Below are 19,663 nucleotides of genomic sequence, written 5' to 3' on the forward strand. Positions count from 1 at the left end.
ACGGCGCCGGCCTCCCCTATTTCAATTTTCAAACCATAAGAAAAAAAAAAATCCTTCAATCCGCTGAGGAATCATCTCCAGATCAATCCTTGTGTGTGTATACCCACACTTGCTTCACTCACTGTCAGTGTCTAGAGCTCCAGATTTTCAATGTCCAGCCCAACCACCTGCGCCAGATTTTGAAGTCAGGATAGAATTATGTGGGAGGTCACAGCAGCAGGAATAGAAATGCAAGGCCCTCCGTTCTGAGGGCGTGGGCACGAGGGCGCTAAGGTCTGGGATACACTTTATCCCCTCTGGAACTCATACTGAAATAGAATCCCCGTTAGGAGATATTAAGAGGTGGGACCTTTAAGATGTGATTAGGGTTCCGCCTCCATGAATGGATCAATCTATTCAGGAGCATTCATTATCACAGGTGAGCGGGCTAAATGGAGAGTGGCTGCCTTGAAAGCCATTTTGGCTGGGTCTTGCGTGTGCTCCCAGCAAGATCATCCCCACATGGGACCACTCCACTTTGGACCAGAAATGTGAGCCGAAATAATGCGCTTTCTTTTGTAATTTACCCAGTCGCGGGTGTCGTGCGTGCAATTTGCAACCAAAACGGACTCAGACATTATCTGGGACTCCCGGGGGCTCGCTGCCTGAGGGTTGGATATTTCAGTCTTCAGAGGCTGCTGGCGGGGAGAGGTAACCTGAATGCAAACATCCTAAAAAAAGCTGAAGTACAGGGACCGAATTTTCCACCCCATTTCCAGGCATGCTGCTTATACAATGATTTCTCGGGACATTTTCTTGAGGGAAAGCTGGCCAACTTGAATGATCAGGTAGAAAAAAGAAAGTTCTCGAAAGCCACTGAACGTTAAGCCTCAAACTTAACAGAACCCGTGGGGAGTGGCCCCGGGACAGCGATGCATGGACACTAAGCCTGGGCGGCCACAGGGCCACGGGGTCTCCCTCACCCAAGAGATACCCTGGTCCCGCCCGCAGCTGCCATTCGACCTCCGGTTTCTGCACAGCACGCCTCAGGGCGTGGCCCGTGCCCAACGTGCTTCCCAACCCCGCGCGGAGCCCGGTAGCGGGTGACCCAGGTGTGGCCGCAGCGGCCCGAACACCCCGCCCTCGCCTCAGCGGACACCCGCGGGGGCCCCCTCAGGGAGGCGGAGCCGCGCCCCAAGCCGCGCACTCCTTTTCTCGGCGGAGGCAGCGGGCTCGCCGCGCGCTGCGTCCTACAAGACGTGCTGACGTCGCGGAGGGCCGGCAGTCGGCGCGGGAGCGGCCAGCGCGCGCGCCTGTGCGTTGGGTGCCGCTTGAGGCGGTGGGGCGCGGGGACCGGGCTGTGCCGGTCTTAGGGCGGCGACCGCCGCCGCCGCCGCCGCCACAGCAGCAGCAGCAGCAGGGAGACGAGGGCCGAGGCGGCCGCACAAGCTGGGGATGGGGAGGACCGGACTCCACACCTCTCCCTTGCGCGCGTCTAGCTCCAGGGGCGCACAGTGACGGCGGCGGCGCCCCCGGCCCGGCAGTGCCGAGGCCGTTTCACCAGAGACCCCACCACCATCACCACCGCCACCACCGCGGCCGGCGTCGGGCCGGGCCATGAGGAGGGGCCGGGCCAGCAGGCCTCGCTGACCCCGGCTCCGCGCGGCGGCCTCCTCCCGTTTCTGCCCCGGCCTCTCGGTATGAGCGTCCGCCCGGGCCCGGGGCCGCGGCTGCCCCAGCCCCGCCGCCCCTCGCGGGCGCGCTCCGGGCCCGCGGGCCCCCGGTGCTGATCCCTGCCCACCGCGCCGAACCGCTCTGCCGCCGCCGCCGCCAGCTCGCTGTATGCCCCGGAGGCGCGGCCATGGAGGTGGTGGGCGACTTCGAGTACAGCAAGAGGGACCTCGTGGGACACGGGGCCTTCGCCGTGGTCTTCCGGGGGCGCCACCGCCAGGTGAGCGCTGCCTGCCCCAGCCGGCCGCGGGGCGAGGCCAGGGCTTTTGGGGTGGTTTTGCAACTTGGCGAAGCCGCGCTCCCTCCCCACTCCCCAACTTGGCTGGCGGCCCCGGGCCTGCCATTGTGCGCGCTGTCAGTGTCGCGGGGTTGGTTTGGATCGAGCGGGGATTGTTTGGAGGCCGGAGCCACGCCAGGCAGCGCTGCACCGACCGAGCTGCCGGCCGCCCGGGGCAGCTGCTGACCCCCTTGGCTGTCGGGGTGCTGGGTAACCGGAGTGCGCCCGGGGGTCCAGCCTGAAGTTAACCCTCAACCCGAAAGGACTGCATAGCTCTCCGTGCACGTCTGGAGGCTCGAGCACGGCACGGCTGGACCTTTTTTTTTTTTTTTTTTTTTTTTTTCCTCCGCCCTGGCCTGCCAGAGATTGTCACCTCTGAGGTTGATAATTGCAGACCTGGTGGAAAGCGGGCGGGTTTCCCGTTAGCCCGGGGCTGTCTCCAACCGGCCGGTGTCACTTTCCCCGGCGAGCCCCGCACCATCTTCCCGTCTTGGGTTAGAGGGCTCCCAGTGGAAAAGATGGTTGCACGCTGTATTTTTCAGTCAGTGCAAGTAAACACGAACGCATGTTCAAGCCTGAATTGTTTATTTATTTATTTATTTTTCCTAAGAGGCCTTTGCTGTTTCGCAAGTAGGGTCACACGAGGTTTCAGAATCTAAAGAATTTGGAAAGGCGCACCGGGAGTGGAAATAATCCTAAAGGGTTTGGCAGTTATGAGTGGTGCCAAGGGGCATGTTGAAAGTGTGCCGTCTTTGCTGTTTGTTAGACGAGGTAGTAACTGCTTCTCATTTATTAGTAAAAATAACTTTAAAAAAGGAGGTGTCCTCCCACAGTAAACCAGGGTTGTTTTCAGTTAAGCATATTTATGTCCACATCTCCCTGCATCTTAGAAGTGGTTATGAACTGTGTTCTTTTGTCATTTAATGTGAGTGTCTGTGTGGTCTCAGTATGGATTATTTTCAGGAGCTGTGTTGTGTGTGTGTGTGTGGAAACACTGGCTTGTTACACTGTAACTGATGAAATCATTGCAGTTCTTTTCCATTGTCTCCCCCCCCCCCACATTTATTTGCTAAATCCATCTTTGTGCTTAGATTTTGTTTTCTGCTGACTTGTTTCTGTGGAATAACTTCCAGGAATAACATTGTTTTTCCTTTTCAGAAAACTGACTGGGAGGTAGCTATTAAAAGTATTAATAAAAAGAACTTGTCAAAATCCCAAATACTGCTGGGAAAGGAAATTAAAATCTTAAAGGTATGTTGCTTTGTGTAGAATTTCATCCCAGGTTAGAGGAAGTGAACACATGACGGCAGCCTTTGCAGATTTGGTGGTTGGCCCCAACTCAGAGTTTCTAGCTGCTCCTCATTTTGAAACATGGAGTACTCTGAAGCTGTTTTTACCAATTTACCAATACATGTTTGCCTCTTGGCCAAATGTTGGGGAGGGATTTTAAAAAGACTGCTTTTAAGTTTTTTTTTTCCCTTTCTTTCTCCCAGTTGCTGTGGTATTGTTTGAGAAGAGACCCACACATTGTTTACCTTTTCTGTTGACCCTAATTTAAAAAAAAATTTTTTTTACTACGTTGAAGAAAGGTATTTTCCTTGGAGGCAGTGTTTTTGGATCACTCACAATCAGTGTTACCCAAGTGAGCTGGTTTGAGGAAAGCAGGAAATGATTCCATGGGCAAATTAGTTTGGAAAATCCTTTTTTACTAAATACTTCTTGAACAAAGTACTTGGCTAATTAAAGTCTGAAAAATTGTACAAGGTTTGGTATACTTAACCCAGTATTTCCAAACTGCTATGGTCATGGAACCCAAACACGTAATCAGCTCTCATCAAAACTATTATGGCAATCTCTTTGGTAAGAATTATAGCTCTGAGTTAACAGTTATACTTTGTTTTCTTTTAGGCAGATAATGTGCTTTTGAAAAGCAGTTTGATATTTTTAATACCTCTATTGCTATTACAAATTGAATATTAAAGTTAGAAAACTGTTAGAAAGTCAGTAGCCATGTTAACTATAGAACATATTTTATAAACAAGTATAGGGACTTTGTTAGGCATCTAGAAACTGATGATGGTGAAAAACCACTTAGGCCATAAGAAAGTTGATCAGGTACATTGCTTCTTATGCTTTAATAGGTTGGATTGTTCTCACTATGTCTAGAAGTGTACTGTGCTATAACTAGTGTTTCTGTATGTGTGTAGGTGTGTGTATTTATATTTTTATTTGTATATTGAAATATATTAAAATTGTTAGATTACATACAAACGTTTTCTCAATTTCCTTAACAGGAACTTCAGCATGAAAATATTGTAGCACTCTATGATGTTCAGGTACCTTATTTTGGATTTTTTTTTAAATTAAAAACTCAGAAATTTTTATTTTTGTACAATATCAATGAATCATAATGGAAATAAAAAATGACCTTCATTCTTGTTGAAAAGACATGTAGCTTGAGTTATGTGTTTGTTAAGGTGTTGTTTAAAGAAGCACAGGGCAGTAGGCTAAAATAATGTGCTGCACGAGGAAACTTCCTAACAATTGATAATATAGGGGAGTTGTTTTAGGTCATGTAGAGGAATACTGGTACTACACCTAGTATTTCTGTGATAAGTAAGAAAAGACTATTGTGGGCACTTGAAAATTAAATAGAGCTTTTTTTTCTTGTTATGAAAGCCATATTTGTAAATTGTAGAAACACTTGAAAATAAAAAGGATCAAAACCAGGATAGTATCCATGTCTGTCACTAGCTCCTGAGTTGCGTTTTGCTTGGAGGTAGGAAGGCTGGATCTGAAGTTACCTGCTAAGGTGGATTTTCTTTATGATCCAGATGATTCTTGGAACTCCTTTTTAAGAGCCCAACTTTGGAGGAAATTTCTATTTTCTCAGTGAAGCATTAGATGAAGTAGTTGGTTCATACTTTGGGGCCATGGTATGTGCAGCAGTCCTCCTTTACATTACCTTCATGATTAGGGTGATGGTCACCATGTGAGATCCACAGAGGGAACAGCAGATTCGAGTTTTCACCCCAGAAAACCAGGGTATACAGTGTGCACAGCTTCTGTGACTTCTTTGTTTTGCTTTGATTAGTCTGCATAGTTGAATTTCAAGTAAACGAACATCTTTTGTGATTTTTCTATATGTATTTCTAGCTAAACCCTTTTCTGTACTCAATGACTCATATTTATCCATTTTGCATGTTTTTGAGTGGCTGTTATGTGCCAGGCATTGTTCTGATAATTGGGAATAAAGCAGTGGATAAAACCAAGTTCTTGATCTCAGTGTGCCTAATTTTTGTGGGGTGAGACAAAATAGACTATTTTATATGTACTTTTTAAAAAAATAGTAAACCTTTTTTTAAAGCTTTATTTTTTATTTATTTGAAAGGCAGAGTTACAGAGACAGTGAGTGGGGAGGAGAGAGAGAGAGATCCATCCATCCATCCATCCATCCATCCTCCATCCACTGGCTCAGTCCCCAAATGGCTGCAGTGGCTGGGGCCGGGCCATGCTGAAGCCAGGAGGCCAGGGCCTTTTCCCAGTCTCCCACGTGGGTGCAGGGACCTAAGGGGCTGCTTTCTTAGGCCATTAGCTAGGAGCTGGGTTGGAAATGGGGCAGTGGGGTCTCTAACTGGCACCATATGGGGTGCCAGCGTCTGCAGGCAGAGGCTTAACCTATGCTACAATGCTGGCCTCTACATGCACATTTTTTAATGTAGTCATTTTCATATGTTTATATCATAACACAACTATCTAAACTCACAAGATGTTTAGGTTTTTCTCATAACAGAAATAATGTGCACCTTCTGAATATATCCTTGATTATTTCAAATTCAGTTTTTAGAATTGGAATTACAAGGTCAAATAGCATGCACGTTTTAAAAATGTCTGTCTGTAGTATATTACGGCTCTACAAGAAATTTGTGATGTAAACTGCCATTTACAGAATATGTGTATGCTGTGGAGTATATTTTATTGCTTGTTCAAGTAGGTTTAAGTCTTTCCTTCACCTGAGAAATTCAAAACAGTACGGAAAGGAAGGAGAGGGGTGGGTGTTTGGCACCGTGGTTGAGACTCTGGCATCCTATATCCGAATTCCTGGGTTTATATCCTGCCTCTGCCTCTCCTGTTTCTTGCTAATTTGTACCATGGGAGGCAGCAGATGATGGCTCAAGTACATGGGTCTTGCCAACGATGTGGGAGACCTGCATTGAGTTCCAGGCCCCCAGTTTCAGTCCTGCTCGGTCAGCATCGCTGAGTCAGTGGGTGGAAGATCTGTCTCTGTCTTTCAAAAAAGTACAAATAGATAAATAAAAGTTATTTAAAAAGGAAAAAGAAAAAAAACTTGAGTCAAAACTAACTCAGCTCGTAATTCCTGGTTGAAACGTTGATTCTCCTCAGAGCTGTTACGTAATTTGTCTTGGTCTCTGTGTATCAAAGGCATCAAGTAGTGCAAGTCAGCTCCTACTACAAAAATTGCTAAATAATATTAACACTTTTTTTTTCAACAGGCAGAGTGGACAGTGAGAGAGAGAGACAGAGAGAAAGGTCTTCCTTTGCCGTTGGTTCACCCTCCAATGGCTACCGCAGCCGGCACGCTGTGGCTGGCGCACCGTGCTGATCCGAAGGCAGGAGCCAGGTGCTTCTCCTGGTCTCCCATGGGGTGCAGGGCCCAAGCACTTGGGCCATCCTCCACTGCACTCCCGGCCACAGCAGAGAGCTCGCCTGGAAGAGGGGTAACCGGGACAGAATCCGGCGCCCTGACTGGGACTAGAACCCGGGGTGCCGGCGCCGCTAGGCGGAGGATTAGCCTGTTGAGCCGCAGCGCTGGCCAATATTAACACTTTTGAAAGATTTATTTATTTATTTGAAAGGCAGTTACAGAGAGGCAGAGAGAGAGAGAGAGAGAGGTCTACCATCTATTGTTTCATTCCCCAAATGGCTACAACGGCTGGAGCCGTGCTGATCTGAAGCCAGGAGCTTATTCTGGACCTCCCACATGGGTGCAGGGGCCCATTCTTGGACCATCTTCTGCTTTCCCAGGCTACAGCAGAGAGCTGGATTGGAAGTGGAGCAGCCAGGAGTCGAACCGGCACCCAAATGGGATGCTGGCACTGTAGGCGGTGGCTTTACCCGCTACACCACAGCGCCAGCCCCAGTATTAACTCTTAATTTCCCCTTCTTGGAGAGGTACAGAAAACCCTCACAATTGCAGTGTAGATTTTGCTTTCGGGGTAGAGTATACTTAGACATTTTTTTTTTGTATTAGAATGAAAAATATTGTCAAGTGCCAGTGTTGATTGTTGAAGGAGATAAAACCTGAATTATCAAATAATCAGGACTTTCAAGCTGACTACATTAAAATGTTTCTTTTTAAAATTTATTTTGTGCTTTGTATACTACTGGATCTAATTTATAAAAATTTTAAACATATCAGTCAAATGAATATAGCCTTGAGTATTTGACTATCAAATAAGCAGAGTTTCAATCTAATATTTTGGGTTTGTTTCCTTGATTGTTACTGTTCATCAAGTGGTACATCATATTTAGATAACGTAAAACTGTGAATAAAGTGACACAGAACAATAGTATGTGCCATGCCATGTGTGGATCTCTGACCTTACGTTAGAGAGACGCCAGCCTTTATCGCCACCATGTGGTTCTACTTTTGCGAATTTCGGGAAGAGACGACTAGGCCTTGGTGAGAGGCATCAGGAAAGTTGGAACAGAGGTTGCCTCTTGGCAGCTGGGATCGATGACAGAGGGGCAGGAAGGAATTTTTTGGGGAGACATTATGCATTTCTATTCGAAGCGTAGGTACACGGTGTATACATTTGTGACAGCTCATTGAACTGTACACTTCCATCACTGTTGGTTTATGTAAATTGTACCTCAGTAGACACAAAAAGTGCAACTGGTAAATGATAGTTTGAAAAATATTTATAACAATAGATAACAGGGAAATATGCAAAGAATTTAAGACCTCACAAAATTAGTAAGGAAAAGACAAAGAAAAATAAGCAAAGGATATAAATTGTTGGTTCTCATAATAGAAATAAAAATGGCTACTAAATGAAGTAGGAAATGTAAATTAAAGTATCAGTGACGTGTCTCTTCTCATTTCATCCAACTGGTAAAATTAAAAAGTGCAGGGCCAAGTGCTTGGGTCCCTGCACCCGCATGAGAGACCAGGAGGAAGTTCCTGGCTCCTGGCTTTGCATCAGCGCAGCACTGGCCATAGCGGCCATTAGGGGAGTGAACCAACGGAAGGAAGTTCTTTCTGTCTCTCTCATTGTCTATAACTCTCTCTCTGTCTCTCTCTCTCACTGTCTAACTCTACCTGGCCAAAAAAAAAAAAAAAAAAAGTGCAGGGCCGGCATTGCAATGTTGTGGGTAAGGCTGCTGCCTGTGACGCTGACATCCCATGTGGGTAATGCTTATTGAGTCCTAGCTGTTCCACTTCCGATCCAGCTCCCTGCTGATGATCTGGGAAAGGCAGCAGAGGATGCCCAAGTACTAGGCCCCTGCCACCCATGTGGGAGACCTAGATGAAGCTCCTGCCAGCCCCTGTGTTGTAGTCATCTGGGGAGTGAACCCGTGGGTGGAAGACCTTTCCCTCCACCCTTTCCTCGTCCCCTCTCCCCTCCCCCAATACTCCCTCTAAACTCTGCTTTCTCTCTGTAACTCTGACTTGTAAAGAAGTCTTTTAAAAAAAAGTGCATCAGGGTAGGTAGGTGTTTGCCTAGTGATTAAGACACTGGTTAGGATGCCCGTATCCCATCTCCCAGTTCTTGGATTGAAGTGCCAGCTCTGCCCCTGGTTTCTGCATGTTGGGTGAGTGAGCCAGCAGATGGGAACTCTGTCTGCCTCTCAATTAAATACAGAAAAAATTTTAAGAAATAACTCCTCTCTCTAAGATTTATTTATTTATTTAGAGGGCAGAGTTAGAGGGAGAGGCAGAGAATCTTCCATCCACTGGTTCACTCCCCAAATGGCTACAACAGCTAGGGCTGGGCCAGGCCAGGCCAAAGCCAGGAGCCAGAAACTCCTTCCAGGTCTCCCATGTGAGTGCAGGGGTCCAATCACTTGGGCCATTTTTGCTGCCTTCCCAAGCACATTAGTAGGGAGCTGGATTGGGAGTGAAGCAGCCAGGACTTGAACTGGTACCCATATGGGATGCCAGCACTGCAGATGGCAGCTTAGCCTGCTCACTGTGCCTCAGTGCTGGTCCTGTGACTCCTCTTTAAAAAATAAAAGTACAGGGGGCTGGCGCCATGGCTCACTTGGCTAATCCTCTGCCTGTGGCGCTGGCATCCCATATGGACACCAGGTTCTAGTCCCAGTTGCTCCTCTTCCAGTCCAGCTCTCTGCTGTGTCCCTGGAGGGCAGTGGAGGATGGCCCAGGTCCTTGGGCCCTGCACCTGCGTCAGAGACCAGGAAGAAGCACCTGGCTCCTGGCTTCGGATCGGTGTAGCTCCAGCCGTGGCAGCCATTTTGGGGGTGAACCAACGGAATGAAGACCTGTCTCTCTCACTGTCTAACTATCTGTCAATTTATAAGAAAAATGTTTATTGGTAGGATTGGGGGGATTCCAGTGAATAGTGTATTATCATATGTCACATGTAGAAATGTGGATTGTTAGGACATTTGTGGAATATTGTTTGGTAATTCCTGTTTTTGCCCTTCTGCTTCCCATTAGAATATTCTCAACATTGCCACAAGAGTGGTCCTGTTAATGCCCAGGTCAGGGCATGCTGCCCCTCTGCTCAGAGCCTTGCAATGGTGTCTCATTTCTATCAGAGCAAAAGCCAAAGTCCTGTTACCACAGCCTAACCAGTTATGTAGGACTCCTCTGCCTTCTTTGTACCTTGCTGCTTCTGTGCTATCTACATCAGCCTCCTGATGGTTCCCGAAGCACCCGGTTACCCTGGCCCTGGCCCCTTTTCGCTTTCTACCTAGAACCTGCCTCCTCTAAATATGCTGCCCACGGGAATCTTTGTGTCTCAGTGACAGATGCTGGTGCCTCCAGATATGTTCCCCGGCCTTCTTGAGTCTTTATTCACAGACTGTGTTCTCAGGGAAGTTCTCTTTAGCCTAAATAAAGTAGCAATCTCCTCCCTAGCATTCTGTAGCTTCCTTCCCTACTTTTCCCCAAAGCACTCACCACCCTCTAACATACTGTTTACACTTTGTTTGTTTGTTGTCTCTCCCTGAGAATTTAAGCTTAAAGAGAACAGGGCACTTAAATCTGTTTGCTTACCGCTAGCAAATAGCTTGTGCTTGGATTAGAGACTCATCGTGTATAAGATAATTTAAAAATAGTGTAATCAAGAGGAATCTGTTTCTGTTGGAAATAGATACCCTTTTACTGAGCAGCCCTCAATTCCTGGACATCTGTCTCATAGCCGTAAAAGCATATGAACTAGGATATATGTCTTACAGTTATTAATGTAGCATTGCTTGATGTGCCTAAAACTGGAAACAAGTAAATGTCCTTTAGTGAATTAATAGTGATATAGCCCCACTGTAAAATATTATACAGTAATTGAAAAGAAAGTTACATATGTCTGGGTGAGAGACAATGATGAAGAGATGAAGCCTGGAAAATTAGGGAAATATTTAAGAGAATTGATAGGACTTAGGTACTTGGGCTGTAAGAGGTGAAGGAAAGGGAGTCACACTGACAGTTCTTTGTTGTGTATTGATGTTTTTTTCAAATGTCTACACTCTGGTTTTTCTTTGGTTGTTTTGATCTGATTTTGACCTTTTTTTGTACATAGAAGTTCTTACCTAGTAAAAATGTATCTGCCTATTCCTTAATGACCTGTAGGTTTCATGTCATAGAAGGATTTCTCCACCATGCAGTTATAAAAATGCCCTACCATATTTTTTGCTAATATTTTTGGCTTAATTTTTTCATATTTATGTTTTTGCTTTCTAGGATTTATGTTCAAAGGGATGATGTAGGGATTTAGCTTATTTTCCAGGAAGCTCAGCTAGTTAAACCAGGATTTTGGCTATTTTTGATGATAACTGTAGAAGAGGATTTCTTCCTCTTCTTTTAAAAATAGGATTTAAGCAATTTGAAGAATTATAGGCAAAGTCAGGTTCAGATTAGGTGGTACTTAGTTATCAGTTAATTGAGATCAGTGTTAAATATCTGGATGTTTTTGCAATCTTTTTTTTTTTTTAAGATTATTTATTTGAAAGAGTTACACAGAGAGAGAGAGAGAGGTCTTCCAGTCTTCCATCTGCTGGTTCACTCCCCATTTGGCCACAACAGCCTGTGTTGATCTGAAGCGAGGAGCCAGGAGCTTCCTCCAAGTCTCCACGTGTGTGCTGGGCCCAAGGACTTGGGCCGTCTTCTTCTGCTTTCCCAGGCCATAGCAGAGAGCTGGATCTGAAGTGGAGCAGCTGGGACTCGAACAGGTGCCCATATGGGATGCCGGATTGCAGGCTTTACCTGCTATGCAACAGTGCTGGCCTTGCAATCTTTGTTTTAATTAGTGCTCTTGACTACACATTAAGGAAACAATTTTTCCATAAATCTATGCTGGTTTGTGTCAGATCAGTAAGCTGGAAGTGACTTTCATATGCATCATTGTATTTTGCATCTTTGAGTTTTTAAGAGCTTCATCTGTATGTTTATATCCTTCCAAAATTCATGAGTTGACATTATATCCACCAAGGAGATGGTGAGAGGAGGTGGGGCCTTTGGAAGGTGGTTAGTTCTTAAAGTAGAGCCCTCCCAGGAGGGGTTAGTACCCTTATGAGAGAGAGCTGTCTCACCCTGCCTTTATGAAGACTGTCATCTGTGAGTGGTGGTGACAACATAGCCCTCACCAGATACCAGTTCTGCTGGTGCCTTGATGTATTTCCAGCTTCGAGAGCTGTAAGAAATCCCTGGTACCAGTCCCGCCCCCTCCAGTGTAGGGGAGGTTATGGTCAGAATGAGCTAAGAAATGATCTGTGAGGAAGAGCCTGGGCTGTAAGTAAGGAAAGCTGGGCAAAGAATGCTTTCTAGCAGACTAGACAGGAACTTGAGCAGGCCACTTGTTTCCCACGTTAACCCTACTCCTTGCTGAAGTGGGGATGATTCCAGCTTGCTCACTCATAGAATGCCCTGTTGTCCAGTGCGGGTAGCCCCAAGGGAACTAAACTGGAGGATTGTAATCTTTTTCCTTTTTTTAAGTTTATGTGATAACCACAGAGGTTACCTGAGAAGTAGAGATGAATTAAATATAGCAGAGAGATGTGAGGTTTTGAGTCTTAGGAACTGAGAATTTTTCTTTTCAGTCTTTCCCTTGTTACTTATTTTCTGTTGCTTTGGGTCTTACTTTGGGCCATCTTCTGCTTTCCAAGATGCATTAGCAAGGAGATGGATTGGAAGCAGAACAGTGGACTTGAACCAGGGCTCCAATTTGGGATGCCAGCATTGCAGGCAGCAGCTTAATGCGCTGCACCACAATGCTGGCCCTTGAACAGACATTCTTTTTTTTTTTTTTTTTTTTTTTTTTTTTTGACAGGCAGAGTGGACAGTGAGAGAGAGACAGAGAGAAAGGTCTTCCTTTGCCGTTGGTTCACCCTCCAATGGCCGCCATGGCCGGTGCGCTGCGGCTAGCGCACTGCGCTGATCCAATGGCAGGAGCCAGGTGCTTCTCCTGGTCTCCCATGGGGTGCAGGGCCCAAGCACCTGGGCCATCCTCCACTGCACTCCCTGGCCACAGCAGAGAGCTGGCTTGGAAGAGGGGCAACCGGGACAGAATCCGGCGCCCCGACCGGGACTAGAACCCGGTGTGCCAGCGCCGCTAGGCGGAGGATTAGCCTAGTGAGCCGCGGCGCCGGCTGAACAGACATTCTTAACTTTACTAGTCAAAGAAAAGAAAATTTAAAAAAACCAAACCCCCTTTACTATTTAGCTTACTGTGTCTTCCTTTCATATGAAGGATATTCAAAAATTTCATGGGATGTGTGTATTATGAAAATTCTATGCATGGATTTCAGAATTTTTTTGCATCCAGATAAACCTAACTTTTAATTTTATTGTTTTGATAACTTCTTTGAAATATTGTCATATTTAGTGCTTTTGTGTCTTAAGGCCACTTCCTGTATCCACTGTAGAGTCATGAAGATGTTTCCCCTTTTTTAAAGAAGTTTTAAATTCATTAATTTATTTGAAAGGCAGAGAGAGACATAGACAGATAGGGACAACTTTCATATACTGCTTCACTCCCCAAATGCCTGTGATGGCTTGGGCTGGGTCAGGCTAAAGCCAGGAGCCTGGAACTCAGTCTGGGTCTCCTACATGGGTGGCAGAGACCCAGCTACCTGAGCTGCCTCCCAGGGTGTGCATTAACAGGAAGCTGGAATCAGAACCAAAAGCGGGGTGGGGACTCCAATTCAGGTACTCCAATATAGGATGCTGGTGTTTCCAGTAGTGGTCTCACTGGTGCACCAAATGCCTGCCCCTCTCTAATTTTTTCCCCCAAATTCTTTATTTTTTAAAAACTTTTTGATTAGCATGTATACTTGTACAGGGCATAGTGTAATCTTTCAACACTTGGATAAGTGCAGACTGATTAAAGCAGGGAATTGGTGTCTCCACTTCCCCACCCTTTCTCTGTATTTGCAGCCAACCAGCTCCTCTCTTTGAGGTCTTTATACAGTGTATAGTACGTTGTTGTGAACTATAGTTACCCTACTGTGCTGTGGAACCCTGGAACCTATCTCCTTTCTGTATTTTTGGTATCTTTTATTCAACCTCTCTCCAACGCCCTCCCCGACTTTTCCCAGCCTCTAGCAGTCACTATTTTAAATTCAGATCAACTTTGTCTTTAACTTCCACATAGGAGAAAAAATAAGCAGATGACTAACCCATAGTTCAAATGGTTCAGAGCAACCATGAGTTTACTTTCTCCATCTGAAAGATGGATATTTACCAAGTATATGAACTGAAGTTTACTTCTGTTTTCACAAAACCTTTAAGAAATAAGTGTACAGACTTGTTTCATCTCTTTGCACTTGTGGCAACTATTAAAGCCATTGTCTGCTGAGTAGTTTCTTTTTAGGAGTTAGGTTTTTATCTTAGTCATTAAAGAGTTTGAGCAAGGAGAATGATAAAGTTAAATTCCTGTTTTTAATTTTGTTGGTGGAGGTGCTGGGGGGGGGGTGACGATTTCTTGTCATCAGGAAAGAATATGTATGTGTATAGCTAGGGCAAGGTGTCCATGGTGGTCTGGCTTACAAATTCCGAGGGCTTCCTTCTCAGCCTTTCTGATCCTACAAGTATCTGTTCTAGATTCTTATGTGCCCAGTGCTAGTTGAGTTTCCATGTGTCTATAGGTGACTTCATTCATTCTGTTCAAAGAAAAACACTTTCTTTTGCTAACTCTTTCCTGACTTGGCAGCTAGTCATGCTCCCAAGTATTTAAGTGCTTTATTTAAACATATGTACACTTCGGTAAGGGGGGACAAAATAAGAGGATATTTTGAGTGGTTGATTCTGTCGAGATTTTCACTGTTTTTAAGGTAGACAGAGGAAGGTTTTTATGAGATATCAATGATGTTAAAATATTTGTTATTTAATTTATTATTTATTAAATGAGTGAATAAAAGAGTAGTTGTGTATACTTCTAAAATTGTGAATACCCAGATGGGAATTTGACCTCCCTATTGAGAATAGAAGTTATTTATGGTGATTAATCCTCCTTTTGAGGATACCTATATTGATTCCATATCTTGGCTCTTGTGAGTAGGGTGAGTAGGGCTGCAGGAAACAGGGGAGTGCAGACTTCTCTTTTGCATACTCATTTCACCCCTTGGAATATCTGCCTAGCAGGAGGACTTATGTCCGGTCTGTTTCTAGTTCTTTGAGGAATCTCTATACTGTTTTTCATTGATAACTAATTTACATTCCCACCAACAGTGTGTGAGTTCATTCAGGGTTCTCTGCATCCTTGATGGCATTGTTATTTTTTGATCTCTCTGACAATCTATTCTAACTGGGATGAGATGGTATCTTGTGGTTGATTTCCCTGATGGCTAGTGGAGTTGAACATTTTTTCATATACTTGTTGGTTGTTTGTATATCTTCTTTCGAGAAGTGTGTATTCAGGTCATTCACCCATTTTCTAAATCAAATTTTTTTTGTTGAGTTTGTTATATATTCTGAAAATGTATCCTTTGTCAGATGCATAGGTATTATGGGTATTTTTCCCCAATTCTCAGCTTGTCTCTTCACCCTGTTGATTGTTTCCTTTGCTATTCAGAAGCTTTTTAGTTTAATGTAATCCCATTTGTCAACATTTGCTTTTGTTGCCTGTGTATTGGAGGTCATATTAAAAAAAAATCTTTTTCCAGACCAATGTCCTGACATGTTTCCCCTCTGATCATTCTTTGAGTTGCTTATCTGGGAAGCAGACGTGGAGCTATGTGAATTTGAGAGCCTACGTAAAACTCTTCAAATCAGTTCCTTAAAATCTTGGAACACATCTTGGGAACATGTGATGAAACATCTTCCATTTGCCAACAGTCCTCTGCTCATGTGACTACCCCAAATAAACATAAACACTAGAATAATAACAAAGTGCTCTGGGTCATGTGTTCCACAAATCAGATTGTGCATTTAGAATGGCTAGAGAGGATTAGAAGTTGTTTTGCTACTCTAAATCATAGACTTCAGGGTAGATGTACTTGCCTGAGCACCAAAGAATCTTTTCTCTTTTAAGTGGTAAATTTACCATGCTTTCCATCTTAGATATTGTGTTAGGTCAGTCTTAACCAAAAGATAGATATTTCTTCTTTCTTTAGTTCTTTCCATAAACGGAAATGAAGTTTTTTTTTTTTTTTAAAGATTTATTTATTTGAAAGGCAGAGTTACAGAGAGAGAGAGGAAGGACAGAGAGAGAGAGATCAATCTTCCATCTGCTGGTTCACTCCCCAAATGGCTGCAATGGCTGGAGCTGGGCCAGTCCAAAGCCAGAAGCTTCTTCTGAGTCTCTCGTGTGGGTGTGGGGGCCAAATACTTGGGCCATCCTCCACTGCTTTCCCAGGTGCATTAGCAGGGAGCTGGATTGAAAGTGGAGTAGGTTAGGCCAGCGCCATGGCTCACTAGGCTAATCCTCCGCCTTGCGGCGCCAGCACACCAGGTTCTAGTCCCGGTTGGGGCGCCGGATTCTGACCCGGTTACCCCTCTTCCAGGCCAGCTTTCTGCTGTGGCCCGGGAGTGCAGTGGAGGATGGCCCAAGTGCTTGGGCCCTGCACTCGCATGGGAGACCAGGAGAAGCACCTGGCTCCTGCCTTTGGATCAGCGCAAATCCGCAGTGCGGCGGCCATTGGAGGGTGAACCAATGGCAAAGGAAGACCTTTCTCTCTGTCTCTCTCTCATTGTGCATTCTGCCTGTCGAAAGAAAAAAAAAAGTGGAGTAGGCAGGACTTTAACTGGCGGCCATATTGGTATGCTGGTGCTGCAGGCAGCAGCTTAACCAGCTGCTGGTGTGCCATAGTGCCAGCCCCGAACTCCTTTTTTTTTTTTTTTTTTTTTTTTTTTTTTAATTTATATATTTTATTTGAAAGAGTTACAGAGAGAATGAGAGCCCAAGAGAGATGTCCTTCATCCTCTAACTCCCTCCTCAAATGGCTGGAGCTTCTTCTGAGTCTCCCACATGGATGCAGGGGCCCAAGTACTTGGGCCATCTTCTGCTGCTTTTCCAGGCTATTAGCAGGAAGCTGGATTGGAAGTGGAATAGCTGGGAAAGGAACCAGGGCCCATATGGGATGCCGGCATCATAGGCAGCGGCTTAACTCGCTATGCCACAATGCTAACCCTGGAATTGAACTTTTAATGACTAGTGTTGGTTAAAATTTGATTTGACTTTGAAGAGGAGATGTTTTAATCATTGTGTTGGGAATTTTACTTTTACATTCTAATGGATTTTTTATTTCATTTTGCTAGTTTAATAATGAACAAGTGTACCATTATTTTAGCTACGATAAATTTTTTGTTTAATTTTTTTCTAATCTAAGAGAGATATATTTACTTTCCAGGAATTACCCAACTCTGTCTTTCTTGTGATGGAGGTAGGTAGAATACAAGCTTCTGTTCAATTCATTTTAAATTCCCTTTGATTAATATGCACTTTAAAACTGATAGTAGATTATTATTTGAAAATTTGAATTAATGAAGTCAGTTCAGTCATCTAGATTTCTTCCATATAAGTAAGGAATATAAAATTTAAAAATTTTAATTCCATAATTATGTTTTTTAGACTAGATTCACATGATACACAAATGACTTTCTAAATAAAATGAACTGAGAATGGATTGAGTTAATCTTGAGTCACTGACCTTACTTTAATGACTTTTTCTTTTTCAATATCAGTATTGCAATGGTGGAGACCTGGCAGATTATTTGCAAGGTAATGTGTGTGTGTGTGTGTGTGTGTGTGTTCAGTATAGGTACTACTGCAGTCTGTTTAATACTAAGAAGTACTTTTGAAATATGCTGTCCTTGTTTTATACATTCCTATGAGACATTCAATAACTATTTTTGTGTATATTTAACATAGTCACTTTGCTAACAGTTTACTGTGGTTGTGTTCCTAAAGTTACCTGTGTGTAAATGCTGCTTTTGTGTGTGTGTGTTGAACACTGCGTAAGAGATGAGCCTTCTGCCCAGGAGGGAAGAAGCCAACTAGAATTTCTGTCCTTCAGAGGGCTCAACTGAGTTGCTGTCAGGGAACCTCGCATTTCTGACAAACTGGAAAATCTTAATGGAAGAATGTATTAAATAATGCATTTATGTGAATATGTCTTACAATTTAAAAAAATCCATTATGAAGAACTAAAGGTGACACTGAAATTATTTCATGGCATTGAATTAAGATTTTAGAACTGGATGGTGCATGAAATTTTGAATGCAAAGTGCATACACATAGGTTGTGAAGCATTCAAATAAAATTGTGTCTCTCCAAAGTATTTTATCATGTTAAAAAAAAAATAAGAGACAGCTTTCCCATCTGCTGATTTACTATCCAAATGCCTGCAGTGGCTGGGCCTGTGGGAAGAAGAGAACTCAGGTCTCCCAAATGGGTAGCAGGAACCCATTATTTGAACCATCCTACTACCTCCTGGGGTTTGTGTTAGCAGGAGCCAGAGCCAAGTACCAAACCTAGACACTGCAGTGTGGCATGTGAGCATCTGGGTTTGTGGCTTGTCCTCTATGCTAAACATCTCACCCCAGTATTTGATAATTAAAAAAATTTTTTTCTTAAGATTCATTTTATTATTTGAAAGCAGTTACAGGGAGAAGTAGAGACAGAGAGAGAGGTCTTCCATCTGCTGGTTCACTCCCTAGATGGCCTCAGTGGCTGAAGCTGTGCCGATCAGGAGCCAGGAGCCAGGAGCTTCTTCCGGGTCTCTCACGTGGGTGCAGGGGCCCAAGGACTTGAGCCATCTTCCACTGCTCTACCAGGCCATAGCAGAGAGCTGGATCAGAAGAGGAGCAGCCGAGACTAGAACTGGCACCCATATGGGATGGTGATGCTTTAGACCAGGGCTTTAACCCACTGCGCCAGCCCCCTAAAAAAAAATTTGTTTTCATTTTATTTAAGAGGTGTGGGTGGAGATCTTCCATTCACTGGTTCATTCCCCAAATGTCTGCAGCAAGTCAGGGCAGGGCCAGGCAGAAGCTAAGAGCTTACAGTTCCATCTAGTCTCCTCCATGAGTGGCAGGAACCCAACTACTTGAGCCATCAGCAGCAGCCTCCCTAGGGTGCTCATTAGCAGGAATTTGGATTAGAAGCAGGGTAGCTGGAACCAGGCTTTGCAGCGTGAGATGAAGGTATCTCAGGCAGCAACTTAACCACTGAGCCAAATGCCCGCCCCTAGTAATTTTTAAATCATGGAGATTTATTTTATTTGAAGATGGTGTCACTTGAGAAGTCATTAAGATGATTTTGGAACCATAATATTTCACTTGTTCCAGGTGTTAATGTTATTTTTATGTTTCTTAATTACAAATGGAAAGGTTATGTAGAACGTATTCTAAGAATTAGATGGACAAGAATGTCTTATCAAAAGATTTAAATAGAGTCAAAGATATTAAGTCTTTAATGTAGATTTGAGGAATTACATTTAGAACATTTACATTTGTTATATTTGAATGTGTAGTATATTTGAGTAATTATGTGCCAGACCTTTTTATAAAATCTTCATCATCAAACGTGTTATTTCGTTTAATCTTCATAACACTCTGTTATGTGGTTGGTCTCTTATCAGCTTTTATAGCTGAGGAAGTGGGCACAGGGATTCATTTTTTGGAGTTACACAGTGAGTGAAGGAGCCAGGATTTGAACAAGTTTAGCCTAACAATCAAGCCGTAAACCCTCATGCACCCCAGCACACACAGAAATGCTGTAGTGGTTACTACACGGTGATTACCTTTTAATGATATTCAGACTGCCTCTTTATAGTAGTAAAAGCATTTTTTTCTTAAAGGCATCTTTAGTTGAGAAACATCCAATGCTGGGACAGTAGTGTTGGGGAAACTGGGGAGAAAAAAGGAAAGAGAGAGATGTACGTTTGGCCTAGTGGATTAAGAAACTTCTTGGGGCGTGTTTCTGATTCTAGCTTGCAGCTCCCTGCTAATGCACACCCTGGGAGGCAACGAGTAAT

General features: G+C 44.3%; 1 protein-coding gene across 3 annotated transcripts in view; it reads left to right on the forward strand.

The window, feature by feature from the left end:
* The first annotated feature begins 1,662 nt into the window (after positions 1-1,662).
* ULK2 (unc-51 like autophagy activating kinase 2) overlaps positions 1,663-19,663 on the forward strand; it is an 83,374-nt gene continuing 65,373 nt past the window's right edge. Inside the window, exons 1-5 of one of the 3 annotated variants that reach the window (XM_008270670.4) lie at positions 1,663-1,930; positions 3,146-3,238; positions 4,282-4,323; positions 17,036-17,068; positions 17,370-17,406. In XM_008270670.4, coding sequence (XP_008268892.1) covers positions 1,841-1,930; positions 3,146-3,238; positions 4,282-4,323; positions 17,036-17,068; positions 17,370-17,406 — 295 coding nt within the window. In that variant the 5' untranslated portion in view covers positions 1,663-1,840. Of the gene's footprint in view, positions 1,931-3,145; positions 3,239-4,281; positions 4,324-17,035; positions 17,069-17,369; positions 17,407-19,663 lie in introns of those variants that run through there. The other 2 variants (XM_002718949.5, XM_051824434.2) reach the window with 2 other exon arrangements.

The sequence above is a fragment of the Oryctolagus cuniculus genome, chromosome 17 (genome assembly GCF_964237555.1).
Source record: "Oryctolagus cuniculus chromosome 17, mOryCun1.1, whole genome shotgun sequence".
NCBI classification, from domain to species: Eukaryota; Metazoa; Chordata; class Mammalia; order Lagomorpha; family Leporidae; genus Oryctolagus; species Oryctolagus cuniculus.